Source organism: Liolophura sinensis, chromosome 1, assembly GCF_032854445.1.
Source record: "Liolophura sinensis isolate JHLJ2023 chromosome 1, CUHK_Ljap_v2, whole genome shotgun sequence".
Lineage (NCBI taxonomy): Eukaryota > Metazoa > Mollusca > Polyplacophora > Chitonida > Chitonidae > Liolophura > Liolophura sinensis.
The window spans coordinates 6807085-6827845 of NC_088295.1; the positions used below are offsets into that span (position 1 = coordinate 6807085).

At 39.8% G+C, this 20761-nt stretch overlaps 2 protein-coding genes across 3 annotated transcripts in view; one reads left to right on the forward strand and one right to left on the reverse strand.

Moving 5' to 3' along the window:
* LOC135470927 (RUN and FYVE domain-containing protein 2-like) overlaps positions 1-9996 on the reverse strand; it is a 44085-nt gene extending 34089 nt beyond the window's left edge. For both annotated transcript variants that reach the window (XM_064749987.1, XM_064749979.1), the window contains exons 1-6: positions 9691-9996; positions 4134-4304; positions 3433-3550; positions 2503-2607; positions 1493-1616; positions 522-592 (exon numbers count right to left, since the gene is read on the reverse strand). In XM_064749987.1, the coding sequence (XP_064606057.1) occupies positions 522-592; positions 1493-1616; positions 2503-2607; positions 3433-3550; positions 4134-4304; positions 9691-9862 (761 nt within the window). In that variant the 5' untranslated portion in view covers positions 9863-9996. The remainder of the gene's footprint in view (positions 1-521; positions 593-1492; positions 1617-2502; positions 2608-3432; positions 3551-4133; positions 4305-9690) is intronic.
* A 178-nt stretch (positions 9997-10174) lies between these two features.
* Positions 10175-17736, forward strand: LOC135476757 (bifunctional methylenetetrahydrofolate dehydrogenase/cyclohydrolase, mitochondrial-like). Its single transcript, XM_064756887.1, has 6 exons — positions 10175-10392; positions 13858-14042; positions 14942-15217; positions 16089-16196; positions 16759-16977; positions 17601-17736. Exons 1-6 carry the CDS (start codon positions 10178-10180, stop codon positions 17729-17731), a joined length of 1134 nt encoding a protein of 377 aa, XP_064612957.1. The 5' UTR covers positions 10175-10177; the 3' UTR covers positions 17732-17736.
* The last annotated feature ends 3025 nt before the right edge of the window (positions 17737-20761 follow it).

Here is a 20761-nt window from a genome sequence, read left to right on the forward strand (position 1 = left end):
ATCAGAAGTTGAAGTCAACATAGTGTAGTTACTTGAGAGTTGTCTCCCTTGTTCAAAGAAAACGTAAAACCATATACATGTATCCACTGGATATGCTGGACCATCCTTTAAAGGCTAAGAAAAAAAAAAGAAGTATACAGCAGATGAAAGACCATCAAACACTGTGTTAGACAATAATTGGATTTATTATTTTTTAATTTTTCCAGCGAGGTGAAATGGTTTCCAAACATCAGGTTCTACAGGGTTCTGTTGTCACCCTGAGGGTATGAGTGGCATCACTGGAATAGTTTGTTTCAAGGTTGATTTGGCGAATGTGTTTCATCCAAAATGTACTTCACATTAGTGATTTTATTTTCCTTTAAACTTATGTGTATTGATAGATTATACCAAGAATTTTGTGTGACTGTACTTACTCAGTCTCTCTACTCATAAGTCTTCCTCCAAGTTTGTATCTACACGTGTAATTTCATCTTAAAAATTTAAACCACAAAATCAGAAAACGACAAAAAATTGTGACATACCTGTCAGCATCTAATGATGCATCCATCCCTACATTGTCCTTCAGGTAGAGACTGAAGTCTATCACACCCATCTTCAATTACAAAACACATAACATAAAGTTTATATCATGTTGAACATTTACCTTCTTTACTGACCACTGAACTGAACACAAATTATTTCTATCATTGTTAAGCATTATTAAACACAGTCAAACATTATACAATTACACATAAGAGCACGACCCAAGAAGTTGTTAATCCATTTCTATACAAAGTCATCACAAACAAGTGATATCAGAGCTGAAAAACATCCCATAATTAAGATGAGCTTCCTTCATCGGCAGATTTATGGGGTATCCACGCAAACAAGAGTGTAATGTTGTCATAATAATTAATGTACTGAGAGTAAGACATGTGGCACACTAGAATCTTGGCACATACCTGAATCACAGACTACACGAAATGCAAATCTCTTGGTTCTGGGAATGTAACTAAGTTGCTATGATAATAAAGATCATGTAGCTGTAGACGTAGCTCATTCACAAAAACAGAAAATGTCAGAAGAGTGCATGTGCAACTGTTGCACATCTACAGGATGTGAAATACATGTAACACCTCAAATGGAATTACAAATGGAAATACAATCAAAGGTTTTGTATAATAGTGATATCTTGTGCATGTTTTTGATCACTGTCGTTCATTATGTTCAGATTGAGATGAAGATGATATCTGATTCATGCAGTGATGGAATGGCTGACCTTAACAAAACAGGCTTACCAAGACACTGATACAAACGTTACTTTTCCCCACATTCACAATACCTCACCTTAATTCATAAAAATGAGCATAAAATGAATCATACTTTGAGTGCAATTTTCAACATGTCAACTACATGTATTTTAAGACTAAAATTATCTCCCTTTGAAATGTTCTCGCTGACACAACAAAACATTGAAGATAGCAACAGTTACATAGAACGGTCCAGAACTTACCGGTTGGTCGAGATCCTCCTCCTTTATACAGAGGTTAAAGTCAATCACGTTCAGGCCGACCAGCAGACCTGAGATCACCATACCCTCTTCCTCCAACATGATAGCACCAGGTTCATAACATTCCCTGTTCACAACAACAATGCAATACAATGTATACTCATTTTCAGACCTCTGTGTCCATTTCTAATTCAGACCTCTGTGTCCATTTCTCATTCAGACCTCTGTTGCTGTTTCATATTAAGACCTCTATTTCTATTTCACACTCAGACCTCTGTTACTATTTTACATTCAGGCCTCTGTTGCTGTTTCACATTGAGACCTCTACTGCTATTTCACATTCAGACCCCTGTTACTCTTTTACATTCAGGCCTCTGTTGCTGTTTCATATTCAGACCTCTGTTGCTGTTTCATATTAAGACATCTATTTCTATTTCACACTCAGACCTCTGTTACTATTTTACATTCAGGCCTCTGTTGCTGTTTCATATTCAGACCTCTGTTGCTGTTTCATATCAAGGCCTCTGTTACTATTTTACATTCAGGCCTCTGCTGCTGTTTCACACTGAGACCTCTGTTGTTGTTTCACATAGAGACCTCTATTTCTATTGCACACTCAGACCTCTGTTACTATTTTACATTCAGGCCTCTGCTGCTGTTTCACACTGAGACCTCTACTGCTATTTCATATTCAGACATCTTCTGCGACTTCTCATTCAGAACTTCGCCACTATTTCACATATGATTTTTAAAGTGACTGATATGTAGACCACATTGATAGTTCAGAGTTTTTCTTTTAAACCACAAAAAGGGTAACTAATAAATACACAGAATATACATGTATATTAGAGTTCAGCAGAAATGTTGGTCTTTGGTGAATCTAAATGTAAAATTCATATCATTTTTAATGGTGAGACAACATTTGTTTTGTAAAGTAATAACAAAGTCTTTAGTTACCATTACTTCAATCCAGAAAAATGATTTATTATAAATAACATCCAAATAAAGCTTACATGAGAATCTCCTCTCTTTTTTCTATAAGCATTTTGAAGTAGTCAGCCAGTGTCTTCTGCATAAGGGCAATCCTTAACCATGCCCTGGCTCTGCCCAATGGGGTTCTGAAACAAAGAGACAGTTCAAATATGTAAAGGGTAGGAAACATCTGCAGCTATTAATACCTCTCCGCAGCTACTACATGGATAGTGAATTCCACCAGAAAGAGCAGTTTAGATTACATCTGGGGTTGAGTAACACCACAAAATTACATGTACATGTAGGCCTCCAGGCTAGACCCATACGGTCCGTACAAAATTTATCCCACATTGCAATATATAAAGGACACTAAAAAAAAAGAAAGAAATCGCCTGATGAGCTATTTTACCCACTTCACACCTTGAATGAGGTCACAGTTTGCTGTGCCCATACCATGGTTACACATGTAGTTGCCTGTTCAGTACAATGACATGTAGCTGTTTTCAATTAACATATGGCACAACCTTTGGCTGTACCCAGGGCCGGGTTTCAAGAAGCACCCTGAACGTTACCTTCACTTAAATACCACGGCAACCAGTACTGTAGGTAATAGGTTGTCATGGTAGTTGCAGGGTCGACACGTTAACAGAGCTTCGTGAAACTGCGCCCAGCACTTTACCTGTGCTCTGAAAATTTTAATCCACTACATGTACTCACCCCAACCCTCTCTACCCACGCTACTGTCCCACTCTACCCCTGCTACTGTCCCATCCTTCCCTTGTTACTGTACCACCTTACCCCTGCTCCTGCACCACCCTCTGACCACTCATTTGACATCAGGCATGCCGGAATCCTCTATGACTGCTACTGTCACACCCTCTGATCACACACTTGAAATTAGTTATGTCTGAACCGTTTACCTCTGCTACTGTCCCCTACCCTGCTACTGTCCCCTACCCTGCTACACTTACTTGACATTAGGCATGTCCTTCACACTGGTTGTCATCTCAGCTGCCTCCGGGGCAAACTTTTCAATCGCCTCCAGCACACACCAAAACTCCCGCTTGTCACGTAGGATGCCCTTTTTTGCTGTTAACATGAAATCATCACAATGTTACAGTCATCTTTGTCATTTCATTCACACACAGTGCAAAGAAACAGAGTATCTAAATCAGGGAATTAGGACCTCTAGGCTGGGGAATGAGGGTCACCAAATTGAGGAATTAGGGTCAAAAGGCTGGGGAATGACGATATATAAATCAGGGAATTAGGGCCTCTAGAATGGGAAATCAGGGTCTCTGGACAGGGGAATTAGTGTGTCTAAATAGGGGAATTAGGTTGCTAGAATGGGGAAATAAGATATCTATTAAAATCATAGAATTAGGTCCTCTAGAGTGGGGAATTAGGGTAACTAGATCATAGAATTAGGGCCTCAAACTAAGGAATTAGGGTATCTAAATCAGGGAATTGGGGCATCTAGACTTGGAAATTAAGGTATCTGAATCAGAAAATTTAGGGCCTCTAGGCTGAGGAAGAGGGTATTCTAAATCAGGAAAATAGGGCCCCTAGGCTGGGGAAAGAGGGTAACCAAATTTGCAAATTAAGGTCAACAGGCTGGTGAAATACAGTGGCAAGCTTGCAAACTGTAACAGACTTCCCATTGTTAACCTACGTTTAAGTCCATGTCTTAGAACATGTTCCAGAACGACGAAGAACTGCTGCAGAGGAACATGGTCATCATCTAGCATCCGACCCTGTGACAAGGAAGAGTCAATCAGTTCCTTGATGATCAGCTTGGACATGGTCAGAAGGTTAGCCCTCTCCACTGTGATTGGGTCACGACCTGCAAGAAGAGGTAATCAGTGATAGCAACTACCAGCCAGTGACATTACAACATTCAACTGATGTAATGTTCAGTAAACGGCTTTGGAAAAAGAGCAAAGAATGATGATTTCCTGACATAAAAAAAAAAAAAAGATTTCTGAAAGACATAATTCTCAGTGCAAATCTTAACAAGATGATATGGTACATTAAAAGCTGCCTTGATGTACATGTACACATAACTCACAGTAAAATTACAATAGAGAATTCATTGACAACTGCATGCATTCTGTAATACTGATAACAGCATGCACTTTACCACAGTCACAAACTGAATGTATTTTATTGCTGTCAACTGTACTTTATCACATACATGTACATAACACCAATGCCTATGTTGTCTAAGCCTGGCACTCAATCATGTGTGGAAGACTTAGGGATAGTTCCACAGCACAAAGCTTGTCATGCCAGCGCATTATTCAAGTGAGTGAATCACAAATATCTGATGATAGTGAAGGACAGCATACACATGTAATATATACGCCTGTTTATGCATATTACTCTGTGTACATGTACATATATACAGGGCTAATTACCCCTGGGGGTGTTTACATGTTACCAATGACCCACACTCCTCTACAAGCTCTCCACCATTCATAAATGGGATAATTCCTCAGGCATGTACACAGGACTGTCACATTACTAGTCACCTCACAACTTACACAGTGACATATGCACCTGTAACAGGGATGAGATCTGGGTGGCAGATGCTGCACAGCTCTCTCAAACCTCACAACTAGAAAACTACTAATTCATGGACACTAGCCATCAGTATGTTTTCATGTATCCTGTGGCATTAAATTATGAGTTACTACAGCTTCACAAATGTTGAACATCCTCATTTTAGAAGATGTGTCTATCTGTTCATTTATTTACTTCTTTTCCTTTATAGTCTGAAATTTTCACGACTACAATAGCTGGCAGTTTTACGTGTAGAGGAAACCAAAGTTCCCTTGGTAAACCACTGACCTTTGGCAAGTTACTGACAAACTTTATGTGCATTTTTTTTCGATATTTTAAGAAAAAATAGAATTTACTCAGTTAGAGATCTATTTCTGGACAGCACCAATGCACCAATGATGTCCTTGATACTGATATGTACATGTACAGACTTCAGTGCAGATAATTAAGACAGAAATCTATGCTTTAAATGATATCCAAAACTAATCCAAATCCCTCCACGAACTGTCATGTCCTTTATTCATCTACCAGGTAAAGTCATCAGATAAATACATGATGTAAATCAGCCAGAGGGAAATCCCAAATGCAACATCAAAGGTTGAGCTGATTACCTGCTCAACATAATGCTCTCTATTCTGACTGATCCTTTGTACATGTGTGTACATGCCCATGTACATTTGTGGGTCTCAAATACCGCTACATCAGCGTGTGAAACACTTTCAGTACCCTTGTATAACTTATGGTTAGATTATAGACAGGACAGGAAAACACTAAACTCCACAGAAACAGATGTGACAACATATATGTACAATATCAATTGATGCTAAACATTTGTTAACATGTACAAGAATAATACTACTTCACATTCACTTATTTATTTGTGTTTGACGCTTATGCATTACTCAGGTACTTTTCACCTCTACAACTGATGGTCGCCTAGTGTAAGGGTAGATGTGGTAAGAGACTATATAAAGCCTAACTGGAAAACTCCACTCTTCAATAGGTACCCAGTAAAATGCATGGACAAAACTGCTGCAGAAGGATTTCAGCTGTGGCCTCACTTGTCAACAGTTTGCCCAGATTGCAGAATGGAAGCCTAATGTGCATGTACATTTATGTCATCTCTGTATTGAGTAGTGACCTCAAATAATTGCCCTTGTCCACAAGCATCATGATGAGGATGATGATAATCAGGGGCTGGGATGATCAACTGTAATCAGTGGCAGTTTTGATGCCAAATGTGACATACTCCAACTGTATTATAATGCTACCATTATGGATGGTTTGCAGTGGCAGTCATCTTTGAGGTAAGTGTGTGTATTGCCCACTGGGTGTCTATCATTAGAGGTGTCATAAGCTGGGCAGAGGCCCTTGGCTGGTAAGGGCATATTCTGGATGTTCGGGAATATTCCAAGCTGCCAAATCCCTAGCTGCTGAGCCTTGTAAGGATAACATCAGCTAAGATTTAGACAGATCTTTTGAGGGCCTTACAAGGAATCACGGCCATGTACATGAATCAAACACATTACAGTGATTATTTGATACACAGATTATACTACATGTATGTATATCTTTACCTGAATGGTCATGAGGGTTGTGGTCCTCAGCATGGCCACATCACAGTACCATGATCAGTCATAAAGTCTACATGTATCTGCATGCAACCTGTCAATGGTGCATGTCACGTTTTGTCACGATTACCCACAACATACACGTAAATGCATTTGATAACTACATGTACTCTATGCCAGCAATATCAGATATATCATGGTGACAGAACAAATAAAAATAAGGACAATGCATGTGTGTCCACATACATGTGCACATACATATGAGCCAACCACACAACATCCATCTGATCCACATGCAATATTTGAATACTGTCCCTTTGACACATTGACTCTAGTACACATGCTACATGAATATCAGCGATGTATTATAACAGAAACATCATCGCAGAGACATGTCAGATAAAATACACCTGTCAGAATAATTTATCAATACCTGATACCTGCCAAGTAAAAAAGCCATAAATATCCATATTAAAGAACCATTGAAACTGAGTACAAATAGCATTACCACCTGGCGAGCACAAGTGCACTTTGCATATTAGAAGACACATGTAGTCTCACAGCATGTACACTACAACATGTGATTTGACCTATCAACCTGACAAGTTGTTATGATACACACAGGTTGACAAACAGGAGGTAAGATTACCATCTTCCGGGGAGCCCAGCGGAGGTACTTCCAGCTGTACATCAGCCAGCTCCTTGAGACACAGCCAGTCTCCATCAACAGACACACGAAAATTACACAGATAAATCGTCTCCTCGGCCATCTTGAATTAATACATGGAGCTAGGTGTTGTTTTGCAGTACAATCTGGCTATCAGAATGGCATGTACATCAGCATGATGTGGCCTCAGCGTAAAGACAGATCACCAGACAAGGCTAGGGCAATGCCACGATAATGCCAGAGTAATGCCAGCAGCTTGTCAGCCACTCCTACACTTCACATTCCCAGCCTTTCAGCACCACCAGCCTATTTCACACAGTACAGGATTCCGTGTTAATTTTGCACATTACACAATGTGATCCACATGAATCTGACTACTGTGCTATGTCTCTACCCCAGACTCTCACACAGAACACACTCAGGCAGATGCCACAGCAGGCATGGCAATAGACCTAGTGCTAATTACGCTGTTTACAGGAATACATCTGTGAGATCCACAGCAAAAACATGCACGCTTATGCCCTCACTGTGTCACAGCTTCATAATAAATTCTTAATTATATCATGATATATTTACAGATGTGTATCTACACACAAGTATACACCTGTCCTTTGGGGTGAGACATAAGATCAAGTGGAAAGGGAATTCAAACACAATTCACTAAAACTGCAGTTGTATTGATTATTGTGGCAGCACATGCCTACATGCATATAACTAATGCGGCTGCATGTTCATTGTCATAATTAATGCAGAAGCAAGGGGAGACAACTCATTTGTTGTTGCCATGGCTGAGTTTCACATGACTGACAATATTGATTTTTTCTGTTCTGGAATCAACAAGTGTCTGCAGATCTGTCGATTTCAAACTAGCGAGTCAAGCCCTGCGACCCTGGATATAACAACAGTTTGCCATTCATCAACTGCTACACCACAGGTGATACTCTAGACACTAAATACACAACACAACACCATATTAGATCTATCCACTGCTGAAACATACACCTTAATGAGACTTCACTGTGTTTGTGAAAGATTATGTCCAAAATAAATTGTCTTCAATTACAAGAGTCTGAAAATACACTTTTTTGTAATATCTATTGAATTTTTGTAATTTAAACTCCCTTTGATGTTTTCAAAAATAACATTATGCAAGACAAAAAAACACAACATGAGAAGGTATGATGTACACGAATTACATCCAAGTATGCAACAGTCAGACATAGTTATACCCTTATTCCTCAACCACTTCGCATAGGAAAGAGTACCTTCATTGCAATTTATACACACTTATAATCTGATTTTGATGACAAAACTACATTGGTTGGATTGGCCAAAGTATAATTTTATCGATATCCTTTCACAAAACTCCATACCACATCACAACATTCCTTCGTCAGCACTGATTAACGCTACAATATGCTTCTGCTGGTTTAGTCAATAACACAGATTGGTCCACACTTCTTATGTAATGTTCCAACAACCCTATCTGTTGTAGTTAAATTTAACCACACATACACATTAATGATTGCTACTTAATGGATCTCCAGTTACATCAAGTTTCACATAATAAGCAAATTTGAGGCTCTAAAACTGTAAGTACAGATAAGTAGGCTCTAGAAATGCAGTTTACAAAAAGATGCAGAACTGACACTGGGGTCATCAAAACCTATCCTGGTCAAAGGCTGATACTTTCATGCCTTCTATTTATGAACTAACTTATGACTACTGGCATTATAAGGCTATTGGTACCTCAGCCACATATTATATAGTACAATACTGTTGCATTTATCTAAATTCAAAAATAAAAACAAAAGAAAGAAAGAACTAAGAAATAAGTTCAGGACTGTGAGTGGCTCACAACTGCAAATCCTTTCACCTCGTCTATTTATATCACTGGTGTATAATACTACAGTTGTGGTATTCTAGAATGCATATCATGTTGATTGGGTTAAAGCTAGCTAGGCTAGGTGAAACTGGAGAGCATGGAGTAAATTAACCACTGCCCTTTGCACAGTATTATAGGGCTACCTGACAAACTTTCATCCAGCAGTCCTTCTTGTGAGAACTAGCAAAGTAGACTGAATGTTTATGGCCTAATTACATAGGCCTACATATTTCATCAAGTTAAAGGATTTTAAATTAATACAAAGCCTTAATCTGTTAATTATACGCAAATGACACCACTTTGTAGTTACATGTAATAGAGTGTGTTCACATTTTTTTTTCACTTAATGGTAAATTTGGTTTTGGGTATACCGAAGACGGCATGAGGCAATTAAAACAATTAAACTTTTACATGTGTACAGCAAAAAAAAAAAAAACAAACAATCTGCAGAACTACTTTAAAGTTTTTCAAACAATCCATTTTCGCGATATTTACTGCGTGTGACACTGACAGTTGTAACTGTCAGTGTTTACGTTTGACTCACTTGTACGTTTTCTTCTGCTTTTAAACATGGGGATCCTTTGATCATTGGAAGCGATGACTGGTGCCGGCCAAGAGTTGGTGTTACTCCCAGGGTCCCCATTTCCCTGGGGGGTGTGGACTGAAGCCTCCTCGTCTCTCAGCTGACCTGTCGACGTCTCGATAGTCGCTGCCATCTTTCACGCTGACCTGACCTACTTCTTGAGGACCCGCCAAATTCAGACTTCATGCATCCTCTGAACAAATTCACCACCGGATTTTCACCGGATGTTACTCCATACGAGCTCTAATAAATGTTCAAAAAACTAGAAAATTGACAGATCACAACAACAACTGAATGCAAAGCGTCCTGAGCAGGTCAAACAAACTGTTGGGTTTTCCCTCACTCTCCGTCGCAGAGACTGTGAAGTTGTACGCATTTAGCCATATCGTCTCTGTGGAGGAGAAGAACGACTCGCAGTGTGTGTGTGCAGAACGGTCCAGTTTTCGTCATGACAGTTGCAGGTGTAGCTTGTATTTGTGTTTCGGCCAGGATTCATCTACAAAAGCTTTCCTCAAAATACCAGCATGTAAAATGCTTTCATCACCAATGTTGCGCCAGAAGGAACTTTGTATCACAAGAGAAGCCGAACTCTGGCCAAATTAACGTTACACTAACAGGGTTGGTGTCTGTAAGCAGACGACATTTTCACAAGACTCAACGCCGGTAATTTTCCTGTTATAATAGACAGTTACGGTCTTTATATCTCAAGCTAAACCACACGGTCGTGTGGCAGAAGTTATAAGAGGGCAATGTAATTCAGTTTAGGCGTTAGTAACTAGATATGTTGTTGGCAATATGTACAGACCACACGAGCTCTCACAGTCACAGACATACTCATTAAGTCTCTCATCACATATAGTGTGTGTTGAAATGTGAAATTGGATTTACAAGTAGATGAGAGCTCCTAACATACATGATAGGCATATGTTGGCGATGATGATATATGATATTTGATAAGGACCCAAAGCTAAGCTGGGCTTACTTGTGTAATGCCCAGCTTAAGAGCATAATGCTCAGCTTCGTTTTAATCTAGATCGATACACGTGGACAATTTCACTAAAAATAACTGCTTGACCCCTACTTTACTTTTGGTATCCACCGATTCCCTAAAATGTCTGAAATGTAAATGTGTCAAAGCCAGGATGTGTAAACTATATTTCAGCATTAATCCAGCAGTTTAAATCTTTGAATCAAATGAGTGAATGCTTGGGGTTTAAAGTCTTACCTAACAATTTTTCAGTCATATTACGACGATGAGTCATTGGGTGCGTGTACATGTAATGTGTCTTCCATTTCGTTGAGGTGCTGCCGCCACTGAAGTATCATGCTGAAGATACAAGACATATGACACCCCACCCAGTCACATTATACTAACACCGGGCCAACTGTCCTGTTGCTTTGCTCTAACCTCTCAGTGCTGAACGCCAAGTAAGATTTTAGTTTAGTGTGACTTGACTGTTGGCTGCTGATCGTCTGTCAGAAGTTTGAATTCCAAACTTGGCGGACATTGGTTCCAGTTGTGCAATTCAAAAGTTTTAAATGGCTAGATTACTAGTGAAAGATTGTTCTCTGATGCTGGCTTTGACATATTTACATTTCGGGCATTTTAGGGAAACAGTGTACACCAAAAGTAAGGTAGAATTCAAGCTGTTATTTTTAATGAAATTGTTTGTGTGGATCAGGATTAAATCAAAGCTGGGTGCTGGGTAAGTACGTCCAGCTTAGTTTTTGGCTAGTAGGATAATTGATATGAACATGCAGGAAACCGAATCAAAATCTGGGTCGGATTATGTATGACTGAAAAATTATTAAGTGTGACATAAAGCCAAGCTTACATGCATCCTTAGATGCACACATGTATGAACATACTGGGTATACATGTAGACCCTATGTTAACTTGTTTGTGTTATTAATCAAGTGGATGGTATTGGGTAAAGCTCCGAGTGCTGTAGTGGCCTGAGCGAAGACCACGTGTCAAAACACCAAATCAAAGCATAAATATGGAAGCAATACGGAAATACTTGATGGATAATTGTTTATTAATTAATTGTATGTTATAATTCAAATATTACTACATTTCTGCTGTAACAGTTTCTTCGTCAGCAGCCAACTTAGAATGCGACTGGTCAGTTATGATGTTTTCAAGTTTAATTATTGGGTCTCTTGAATATGTGAATAATGTTGGTTATGTGGACATGCTGGATATGTCATGAAAATGATGTGAACACGCTGGATATGTCATGAAGGTGATGTGGACATTCTGGATATGTCATGAAGATGATGTGGTCATGCTGAATATGTCATGAAGATGATGTGGACATGCTGGATATGCCATGAAGGTGGTGTGAACATGCTGGGTATGTCATGAAGATGATGTAGACATGCTGGATATGTCATGAAGGTGGTGTGGACATGATGGATATGTCATGAAGATGATATGCACATGCTGGATATATCATGAAGGTGATGTGGACATGCTGGATATGTCATGAAAATGATGTGGACATGCTGGATGTGTCATGAAGATGATATAGACATGCTGGATATGTCATGAAGGTGATGTGGACATGCTGGATATGTCATGAAGATGATGTGGACATGCTGGATATGCCATGAAGGTGATGTGGACATGCTGGATATGTCATGAAGGTGGTGTGAACATGCTGGGTATGTCATGAAGATGATGTAGACATGGTGGATATATCATGAAGGTGGTGTGGACATGCTGGATATGTCATGAAGATGATATGCACATGCTGGATATATCATGAAGGTGATGTGGACATGCTGGATATGTCATGAAAATGATGTGGACATGCTGGATGTGTCATGAAGATGATATAGACATGCTGGATATGCCATGAAGGTGGTGTGAACGTGCTGGGTATGTCATGAAGATGATGTAGACATGTTGGATATGTCATGAAGGTGGTGTGGACATGCTGGATATGTCATGAAGATGATATGCACATGCTGGATATATCATGAAGGTGATGTGGACATGCTGGATATGTCATGAAAATGATGTGGACATGCTGGATGTGTCATGAAGATGATATAGACATGCTGGATATGTCATGAAGATGATGTGGACATGCTGGATATGTCATGAAGATGATGTGGACATGCTGGATATACCATGAAGGTGATGTGGACATGCTGGATATGTCATGAAGGTGATGTGAACATGCTGGGTATGTCATGAAGATGATGTAGACATGCTGGATATGTCATGAAAATGATATAGACATGCTGGATATGTCATAGAGATGATGTGGACATGCTGGATATATCATGAAGATGATGTAGACATGTTGGATATGTCATGAAGATGATATAGACATGCTGGATATGTCATGAAGATGATATAGACATGCTGGATATGTCATGCAGGTGATGTGCACATGCTGGATATATCATGAAGATAATGCGAACATGCTGGATATGTCATGAAGGTGATGTGGACATGCTGGATATATCATGAAGGTGATGTGGACATGCTGGATATGTAATGAAGGTGATGTGGACATGCTGGATAGGTCATAATTATGATGTGAACATGCTGGATATGTCATGGAGATGATGTGGACATGCTGGATATATCATGAAGGTGATGTTGACATGCTGGATATGTCATGAAGGTGATGTGGACATGCTGGATATGTCATGAAGGTGATGTGGACATGCTGGATATGTCATGAAGATGATATAGACATGCTGGATATATCATGAAGATGATGCGGACAGACTGGATACGTCATGAAAATGATGTGGACATGCTGCAATGGGGTTGATCACTGGTTGATTACCTCTCAGGGGTTGATCACTGGCAGCTGGTTTGTGGGAAGGTCTGCAGCAACCTGCAGATGGTCCTGGGTTTCCCCCAGGCTCTGCGCGGTTTCCTAACACCATAATGCTGGTCGCCGTTGTATAAGTGAAATATTCTTGAAAACGGCGTAAAACACCAATCAAAAAAAAAAAAAATGCAGCAGGAATATCACTTTAGGAAGCTGAGCTACCATGAGTCCAGGAACTGTGTGGTGTTTAATGTGGTAGGGTGGTACAGTATAGTTTGATGTGGTAAGTGTGTCCATATATGACACTGGCTGTTTTGTTGTCTGCTTGCAGGTGTTTGGCGCAGGTGATTGACGGCAGGTCCATATCAGCAGAGGTCCACAATGAGGTGAAGGCTGACCTGCAGACGCTGGTGACAGAGAGAGGCAGGCCGCCTTCACTGAGTGTGATTCTGGTGGGTGAAGACCCTGCCAGTCAGATCTACGTCAGGAACAAGGTCAAGGCTGCATCACTAACAGGTAACATCAGGGTAACTGTGGAGAGGAACAGCTACTGTTGAAGTGTCAGTCATGAAAATCCAGATTTTGTAGAGAGAATTTGTAGATTCCCCTACTGTCATTATCCATGAGCGATCAAGACTTCAAGCAGTCTTATGTTTGATGAAGTATGTTTATCTTTCACCAATGTTGCCTTCAAGTCTCCACTTGATGCACGGGGAAGTTTGACATTTACTTGTTGGTGTTTTGCTAGACATTCTGGTTTGCATCCCACTCCCCCCTGTAAAAAAAAATGAGCATTATTGTATCCATAGACAAAGTATATCAGTGAGGACATGTGACCCAAACCTGCAGAGTTGATAAATACTGACAGCTTGTTTTACCTGTGACGTGAGGACGTGACCCTGGATGTAAGCAGATCTGTGTGAGTTGATAAATACTGGCAGCTTGTTTCACCTGTGACATGAGGACATGTGACCCTGGATGTAAGCAGATCTGTGTGAGTTGATAAATACTGGCAGCTTGTTTCACCTGTGACATGAGGACATGTGACCCTGGATGTAAGCAGATCTGTGTGAGTTGATAAATACTGGCAGCTTGTTTCACTTGTGACGTGAGGACATGTGACCCTGGATGTGAGCAGATCTGTGTGAGTTGATAAATACTGACAGCTTGTTTTACCTGTGACATGAGTACATGTGACCCTGGATGTAAGCAGACCTGTGTGAGTTCATGAAGACTGACAGGTTGTTTTACCTGTCACGTGAGGACATGTGACATTGCACGTAAGCAGACCGATATGAGTTAATGAAGACTGACCAGTTCTTTTACCTGTGACGTGAGGACATGTGACCCTGGATGTAAGCAGACCTGTGTGAGTTGAGGGACTAACAGTTTGTTTTACCTGTGACGTGTTGTAGGTATTCAGAGTGAGGAAGTCAAGCTGCCTGCCTCTGTCTCCCAGACTGACCTTCTCACCACAATACAACACCTGAACTTGAGAACTGAAGTGGACGCGATTCTGGTGCAGCTGCCTCTCCCGCCACACATAGAAGAGCGCGTGGTCTGTGATGCTGTAACGCAAAGTAAAGATGTGGACGGCTTCCACGTCGTCCATATGGGTCGTCTATTATCTGATGTGGACACCATCTTACCTTGTACGCCAGCTGCCGTACTAGAGATACTGAGACGCACAGGTTAAAAATTTAAATAACGGTCTCTAAAACAGACATGTTAATCTAGCTTTGCACAAGAACTCACCAATATGGTATATAAATTTCATCCAATCAGAATTTGTCTCTTGCTTGGCTACAGTTCCAGACATAATGAAGGCACCTCATGTTCTGTATGGAAGTGAGGGAACCAAAAGGAAAATATGTTTGATTTCATTTATTGATCATATAATAAAACATTTAAGGTTTTTAGGGCTTTGGATTGGCCAGTGGATAGATTTCATGAACCTGAAGGATTAATGTTGACCAATGCTGAGATGCTTTACAGATGCTATTATTCCCACTCCAACCATCCTTTTCTTTGACCCTATCAAATGACATAGGGTTGGTCTGATGGGGAGTCTTTTTTTTCTGGCTAAAAATTAACCTACGTAAGAAGCTATGAAAATCGCTGTGGAAAGGTAGGACAAATTTTGGGAGGCTCAGTTGGATTACGCCCTGTGGATATATTTTTAATAATAGCTTCATGTCTTCATAGAAATGCTTAGTTAATTTGTGAAGTATTCTCTTTGTGGTAGAACATTGAGGGGCCGGTTTACTGCTGGGATTTTAGCCTCATGATCTCACTAAATTCATCATGTGAAACTGACATCTTTTGCATTCATAGAGTGTGATTACATTCACTTCAAAGTCACTTGTGGAGCATGTCCAGTTTTCTAAGCAGTAAAATAGTAAACAGATCAGTGTTCATCACTTAATTTTCCGTAAATCCCCAATGGCAATTTGAAAGTAGTTAAGCTGATTAAACAAGTACATTTGTAGTCTTGTTTAAATGTTTTCAAGAAGTTTGATGTGTTTTGCTGAGTTTCCTGATGCCGACGTTTGTATTTGTCAGGTATAGAGACCTGTGGGAAGAAGGTAACACTAGTAGGGCGATCCAAGCATGTGTGTTTACCTCTGGCTATCTTACTACAAGCAGACAGATCCAAGTTACCCACAGGAGGTAAACTCCTTGGATATGCATTGTTTTTTGTCTAACTCATGACATAGTCATTATTTTCTGTATCTTTTGAGCAGCTTTTCTGTAAAAGCAAGTAAGAATATTGCCTGAGGTATGAAGTGGTGATGAAGCAGGCTGTGACTTGAGTGTTTTTTTGCTTTCCTTTTAATTGCCTAACACAAGATGCAGGTTCAAACCTGGCTGTGGACAGGGAATTTGTAAATGCTTTCACTGTTTGTGGGGACCATGGCAATGATAAGCAGTTGACAACACCTGTCTGGCCCTTTGCGCAGACTAAGTTTCCACCAATATGATGTGCATATCTGTTTGTACACACATCCAAAAGCCCTGGCACTCTGCTTTCTCCCACCTATAAAACTGACAGCCATCCTATAAGTGAAAAATTCTTGGTGTTTAACTACATTAAAATAAATAAACTGGAAGCAGAACAGTGTATGAGCTTGTTAAACCAATTAGTAAGGATTGTGATGGCGAGAAAATTGGCCACCAAAAAGTGAAGACCTGTTTTGTTTTTACCTCTGTTAATATTGGATTAATTTTGTAGGTGATGCCACAGTCACGATATGCCACCGAAACACACCCCAAGAGTTGCTGACACAGAGCACACAAAGTGCTGACATCATCATATCAGGAACAGGCATCCCCAGGCTGATCACTGGGGACATGGTGAAGGAAGGAGTTGCAGTCATAGATGTGGGCTTTTCAATGTCCTACAATCATGATACAGGCAAATCTAAACTTGTGGGAGATGTTGACTTTGAAGGTACAGTAGAGTTTAATCCTTTGATACCTTTTGTCACATTGTCCCTTTTCACATTATCTTTGATATCTGAATCCTATTTTTTTTTATTGGTGTTTTATGCCATACTCAAGATATATTTCATTAAGATATATACGATGACAGCTAGTATTATGTTGGTTGGAAAGCAGTTGTTAAAGTTGTTGTAGGCCTAGGGAAGACTTCTTGTTGACAGCCATATCTATCTTATTTTGAAGAATCCTCCATGTTGTTGACCTTTTATTGTCTGAAACTCAATTGCTATGCATGTAATGAATTAAATCCACAGCATGGAGAATTCCAGGACCCCACCATGAAATGCCAAACACGGTTCAAAGAAGGAAGCTTAGTTTATTACTTTCTTATCACCTCTTTCTCATTATATCTCTTCTCAGCTATTTCATCTAATGCTGAATATTGGAAGAGACCTCTCCTTGTTTTGAAGTCTAGGCCAATTTGTCAACAGGTCTCACAAAAAAATACCAGGTAGTTGATCAGTAACCCCAAATATTTGCCATAACATTGCTACTCAACAACCATTTCAGTGACATCTGCCTCTCTGGTGTCCGACTGTGTCCTCTATCAAAGTCTGGTTGTCTCTTTGCAAGGTGTGTCGCAGAAGGCCACTTACATCACACCTGTGCCTGGAGGGGTGGGGCCTGTTACAGTGGCAATGCTTATGAAGAACACCCTACGATTGGCTAGGGGAGACTTTCGCACACTTCCTGTCTACATGTAGCAGTATAGTTTATACACATTGTAAATGTCACAAACTGGATGGTAGAATGGATGCTTCCTTTTGTGGCAGTCACAGGTAATAACACTGGATCTGACCCAGCATAAATGGGATATAATAATGGTAACATAGTGGCTGTGTCAACCAGTACTGAGCATAGGGACAAAATGCATTACATAGGCGGAACAATTTTAGTCTGTGGTAATATTTATGTAATGCCATGCTGTTCATTGCTGGCAGATTTATGATTTTATGCCACAATTATTTTTTCTGTATTGTACTATATTTTAGTATATTTTGTAATTTCCTGTTGTATAGCATGCTGTGATTTTAGGACACTGGCTGATGTGTTCATAAATTGTGCTTATCGTTGTCATTGGTCACCTCAGCTTCCACGCTAGTAACAGTAGCTAAGTTTGTATTTGAATAGTATATCAAATATTTACCTGACAGTGCAAGCAAAAGGCTCCAATTATTGAAGCTTCACTACTAACAAGCTTGCTTTCTTTGAGCTCCTTGGTTTTATATATTTATTTTGTGCTATTAATTTATTTCCTTTGGCTTACTTATAGTTGTTTTGCCCACGATTTGCCATGCCCTTCTTTGAAATACATGTAATGTCTGTATTCAAGATGATAGTGAGTGAGTGAGTGCCTGGGGTTTAATGTCGTACGTAACAATTTTTCAGTCATGAAATGTGCCTCCTTGTTGCAGGGCGGATTTCCACCGCTCGTTTATCAAGTGCTGCTTCACTGAAACTGTTTTAGAATTAGGACAAGCCTGGAAGCCAGTAGTATTTTGACATGGGTCAACAGTTTGGTACAAGACAAGTCCGAGTTGGAACTTTTTAAGGAAGTGGGTAGCTGGAAAAGTTATGTGTCGCATCAACTGAAAAATTATTTCCAGGCTTGTGGGGATATTTCAGATGCCAAAGTACTTTTAAATACTACTTATATCCCAAGCCAAATTCTGTAGACATTTTCGTAACATAACACAAAGAAATAATCCAGACCTATGTATGTATTTGTAAACTTGCTTTTAAAACTTTTTTTCTTAAATGGTCTTACTTTATCAAAGATTATTAGTTTATGTGTGTGTTTTTTTATTAGTATTATAGAATATTTCACATATAAGATGGCAGTCAGGTTTGTGGTTGGAGGAAGCCGGGCAGAGCATGGAGGAACTATTGCTTGTGATAAAACCTCATGAAGTATGTCTACAGCTGAACCAGCAAGAGTGAGATTTGAACATGTGACCTCATTGGATAGTGCTTAGTGCTTTGAACTCAGAATGTCTAGATCAAGTGGTCAGCGAATCTGATATTGATCTGGTGAAATGGTATTGCTGGCTTATGTTACAATCTGAATACAGTAGAGTTTTTCTTCCAGAAATTGTTTTCAGTTCTATTTATAGTGGATAAGGTGTTCTTTTGTTCATTGCTTGACATATGTGATCTGGCAAGCAAGGACAGTATGAAGAGCTTGTCTTTCAATTTGTAGGTGTTGGTTCTATCCTAGCCATGAGGATGTGATCCTCAAGATTCCCCTGCCTGCTAGTCATTTCGGTTCCTTTACTTCTGCTTTTTGCATCAACAACTTTTAACTTTGTTGAAGGTCATTTGTCTTCCACCAGTACACCTTCAGCTTGCTCTTTGGTTGAAAACTAGTGCATCAGTTATTTGCCAAAGGTCAATTTTACTTCCACCACCCCATTTTTCTCCACCAAGAAACTGCTGGTTTACAAAAAAGAATTTTTGGAGAGGGCCTTCACGTAAAGAAAGTAAATAAATAAACAAATAAATAATGTCACCAAACGAATCTGGGAAGAGATGTATAACTTGGCAGTGGGGACCCACGTGCTAACATGTGGTCAGCCCGTGGTCAGCCCGCGGTCAGCCCGCGGTGTTACTCCTACCAGGTTGCATTATAAAGTCATACCTGTGTATATGTCACTGTTCTGTTCTATTTAGAGATAACTCAATTTTCGTGTTGGGCCTCTTCTACCAATGTGCAAGTGACTGGCCGTAACGTAAGATGGCAGTCGCATCGATCAGCTTAGGGCTTGCTGTATCCTTACAAAAGCTTCCTAAGTTTGTGGCTCTTTTATTAAAATGACTGGCTCAACCAAAACTTTAAAAGGTTTGATGACCAGGACTCAAGAGGGATTTACCACGGACGATTTGTCGCCGAGCGACCTGAAAAACCATTAATATGAGTGCAGCCCGAAACCAAATTAACACTTGACCTACATGTGGCTCTAACGTGACGTTTTGATTTTAATATTTTATTCTTCACATCCGAGATTAAAAGACTTCACCGTTGCTTTCTTAAAAATCTCACGTACATGTCATGAATTGATTTCTTTTCTTGTTTGTTTTAAACATTTTATTTGATTACAATCGGGTAAGTACCGGGTAGGCCTAACTGCGTCTACTTCCGGTTTGCCGACACATTTTCTGAGCACTCGTGGGAATGAACCGCAGCCAGTTTGGATGGAAATAAATCACCCGACTTATATCCTACAATTTAATACGCACCCTCTATCAAAAGTCTGATCCTATGGGGGAAAAGAGTATACTCATGTATGTACGGTACATTGTAAATATGTCCTGTAAGAGCAATGCTTCGCCTGGTCTCCTATTCACTGGATTGTTATCTCCCCTGCTCCACGTGCAAAATCTGACTTGAACACAAGAAAAACATCCAGCTTATCGGAATATACATACTGTATAGCTTTTATTGTATTTACAAATGATGTTAAAACTAACTTGTAAATTGCTGCTCTCGTTAACGTATATAGGGAGATCCATTTCTCTAAAATGCGAATAGAAAGAGAATTGTATTTATATATATGAAGTGGGTGTTAAATATAGTTGAGACTACTACCTGCCATAAGGTACATGTAATAAGGAACCATGTGACATACTTAAACAGTGGCATGTCATGAAGTTATCCAAAGTGTCACCTCTGAAGTGAACAAGTTAACCCTAAATCATGGAAAGTCCACTATCTGCTTCTACAATCTTTGGGGATT

Excerpts from the sequence above, each read along its gene's own strand:
- LOC135476757 (XM_064756887.1), top strand. The coding sequence starts at position 10,178 with ATGACAGTTGCAGGTGTAGCTTGTATTTGTGTTTCGGCCAGGATTCAT. Across the intron at positions 15,218-16,088 it reads AGAGATACTGAGACGCACAG|GTATAGAGACCTGTGGGAAG; the intron begins GTTAAAAATTTA and ends TGTATTTGTCAG. Across the intron at positions 16,197-16,758 it reads ATCCAAGTTACCCACAGGAG|GTGATGCCACAGTCACGATA; the intron begins GTAAACTCCTTG and ends TTAATTTTGTAG.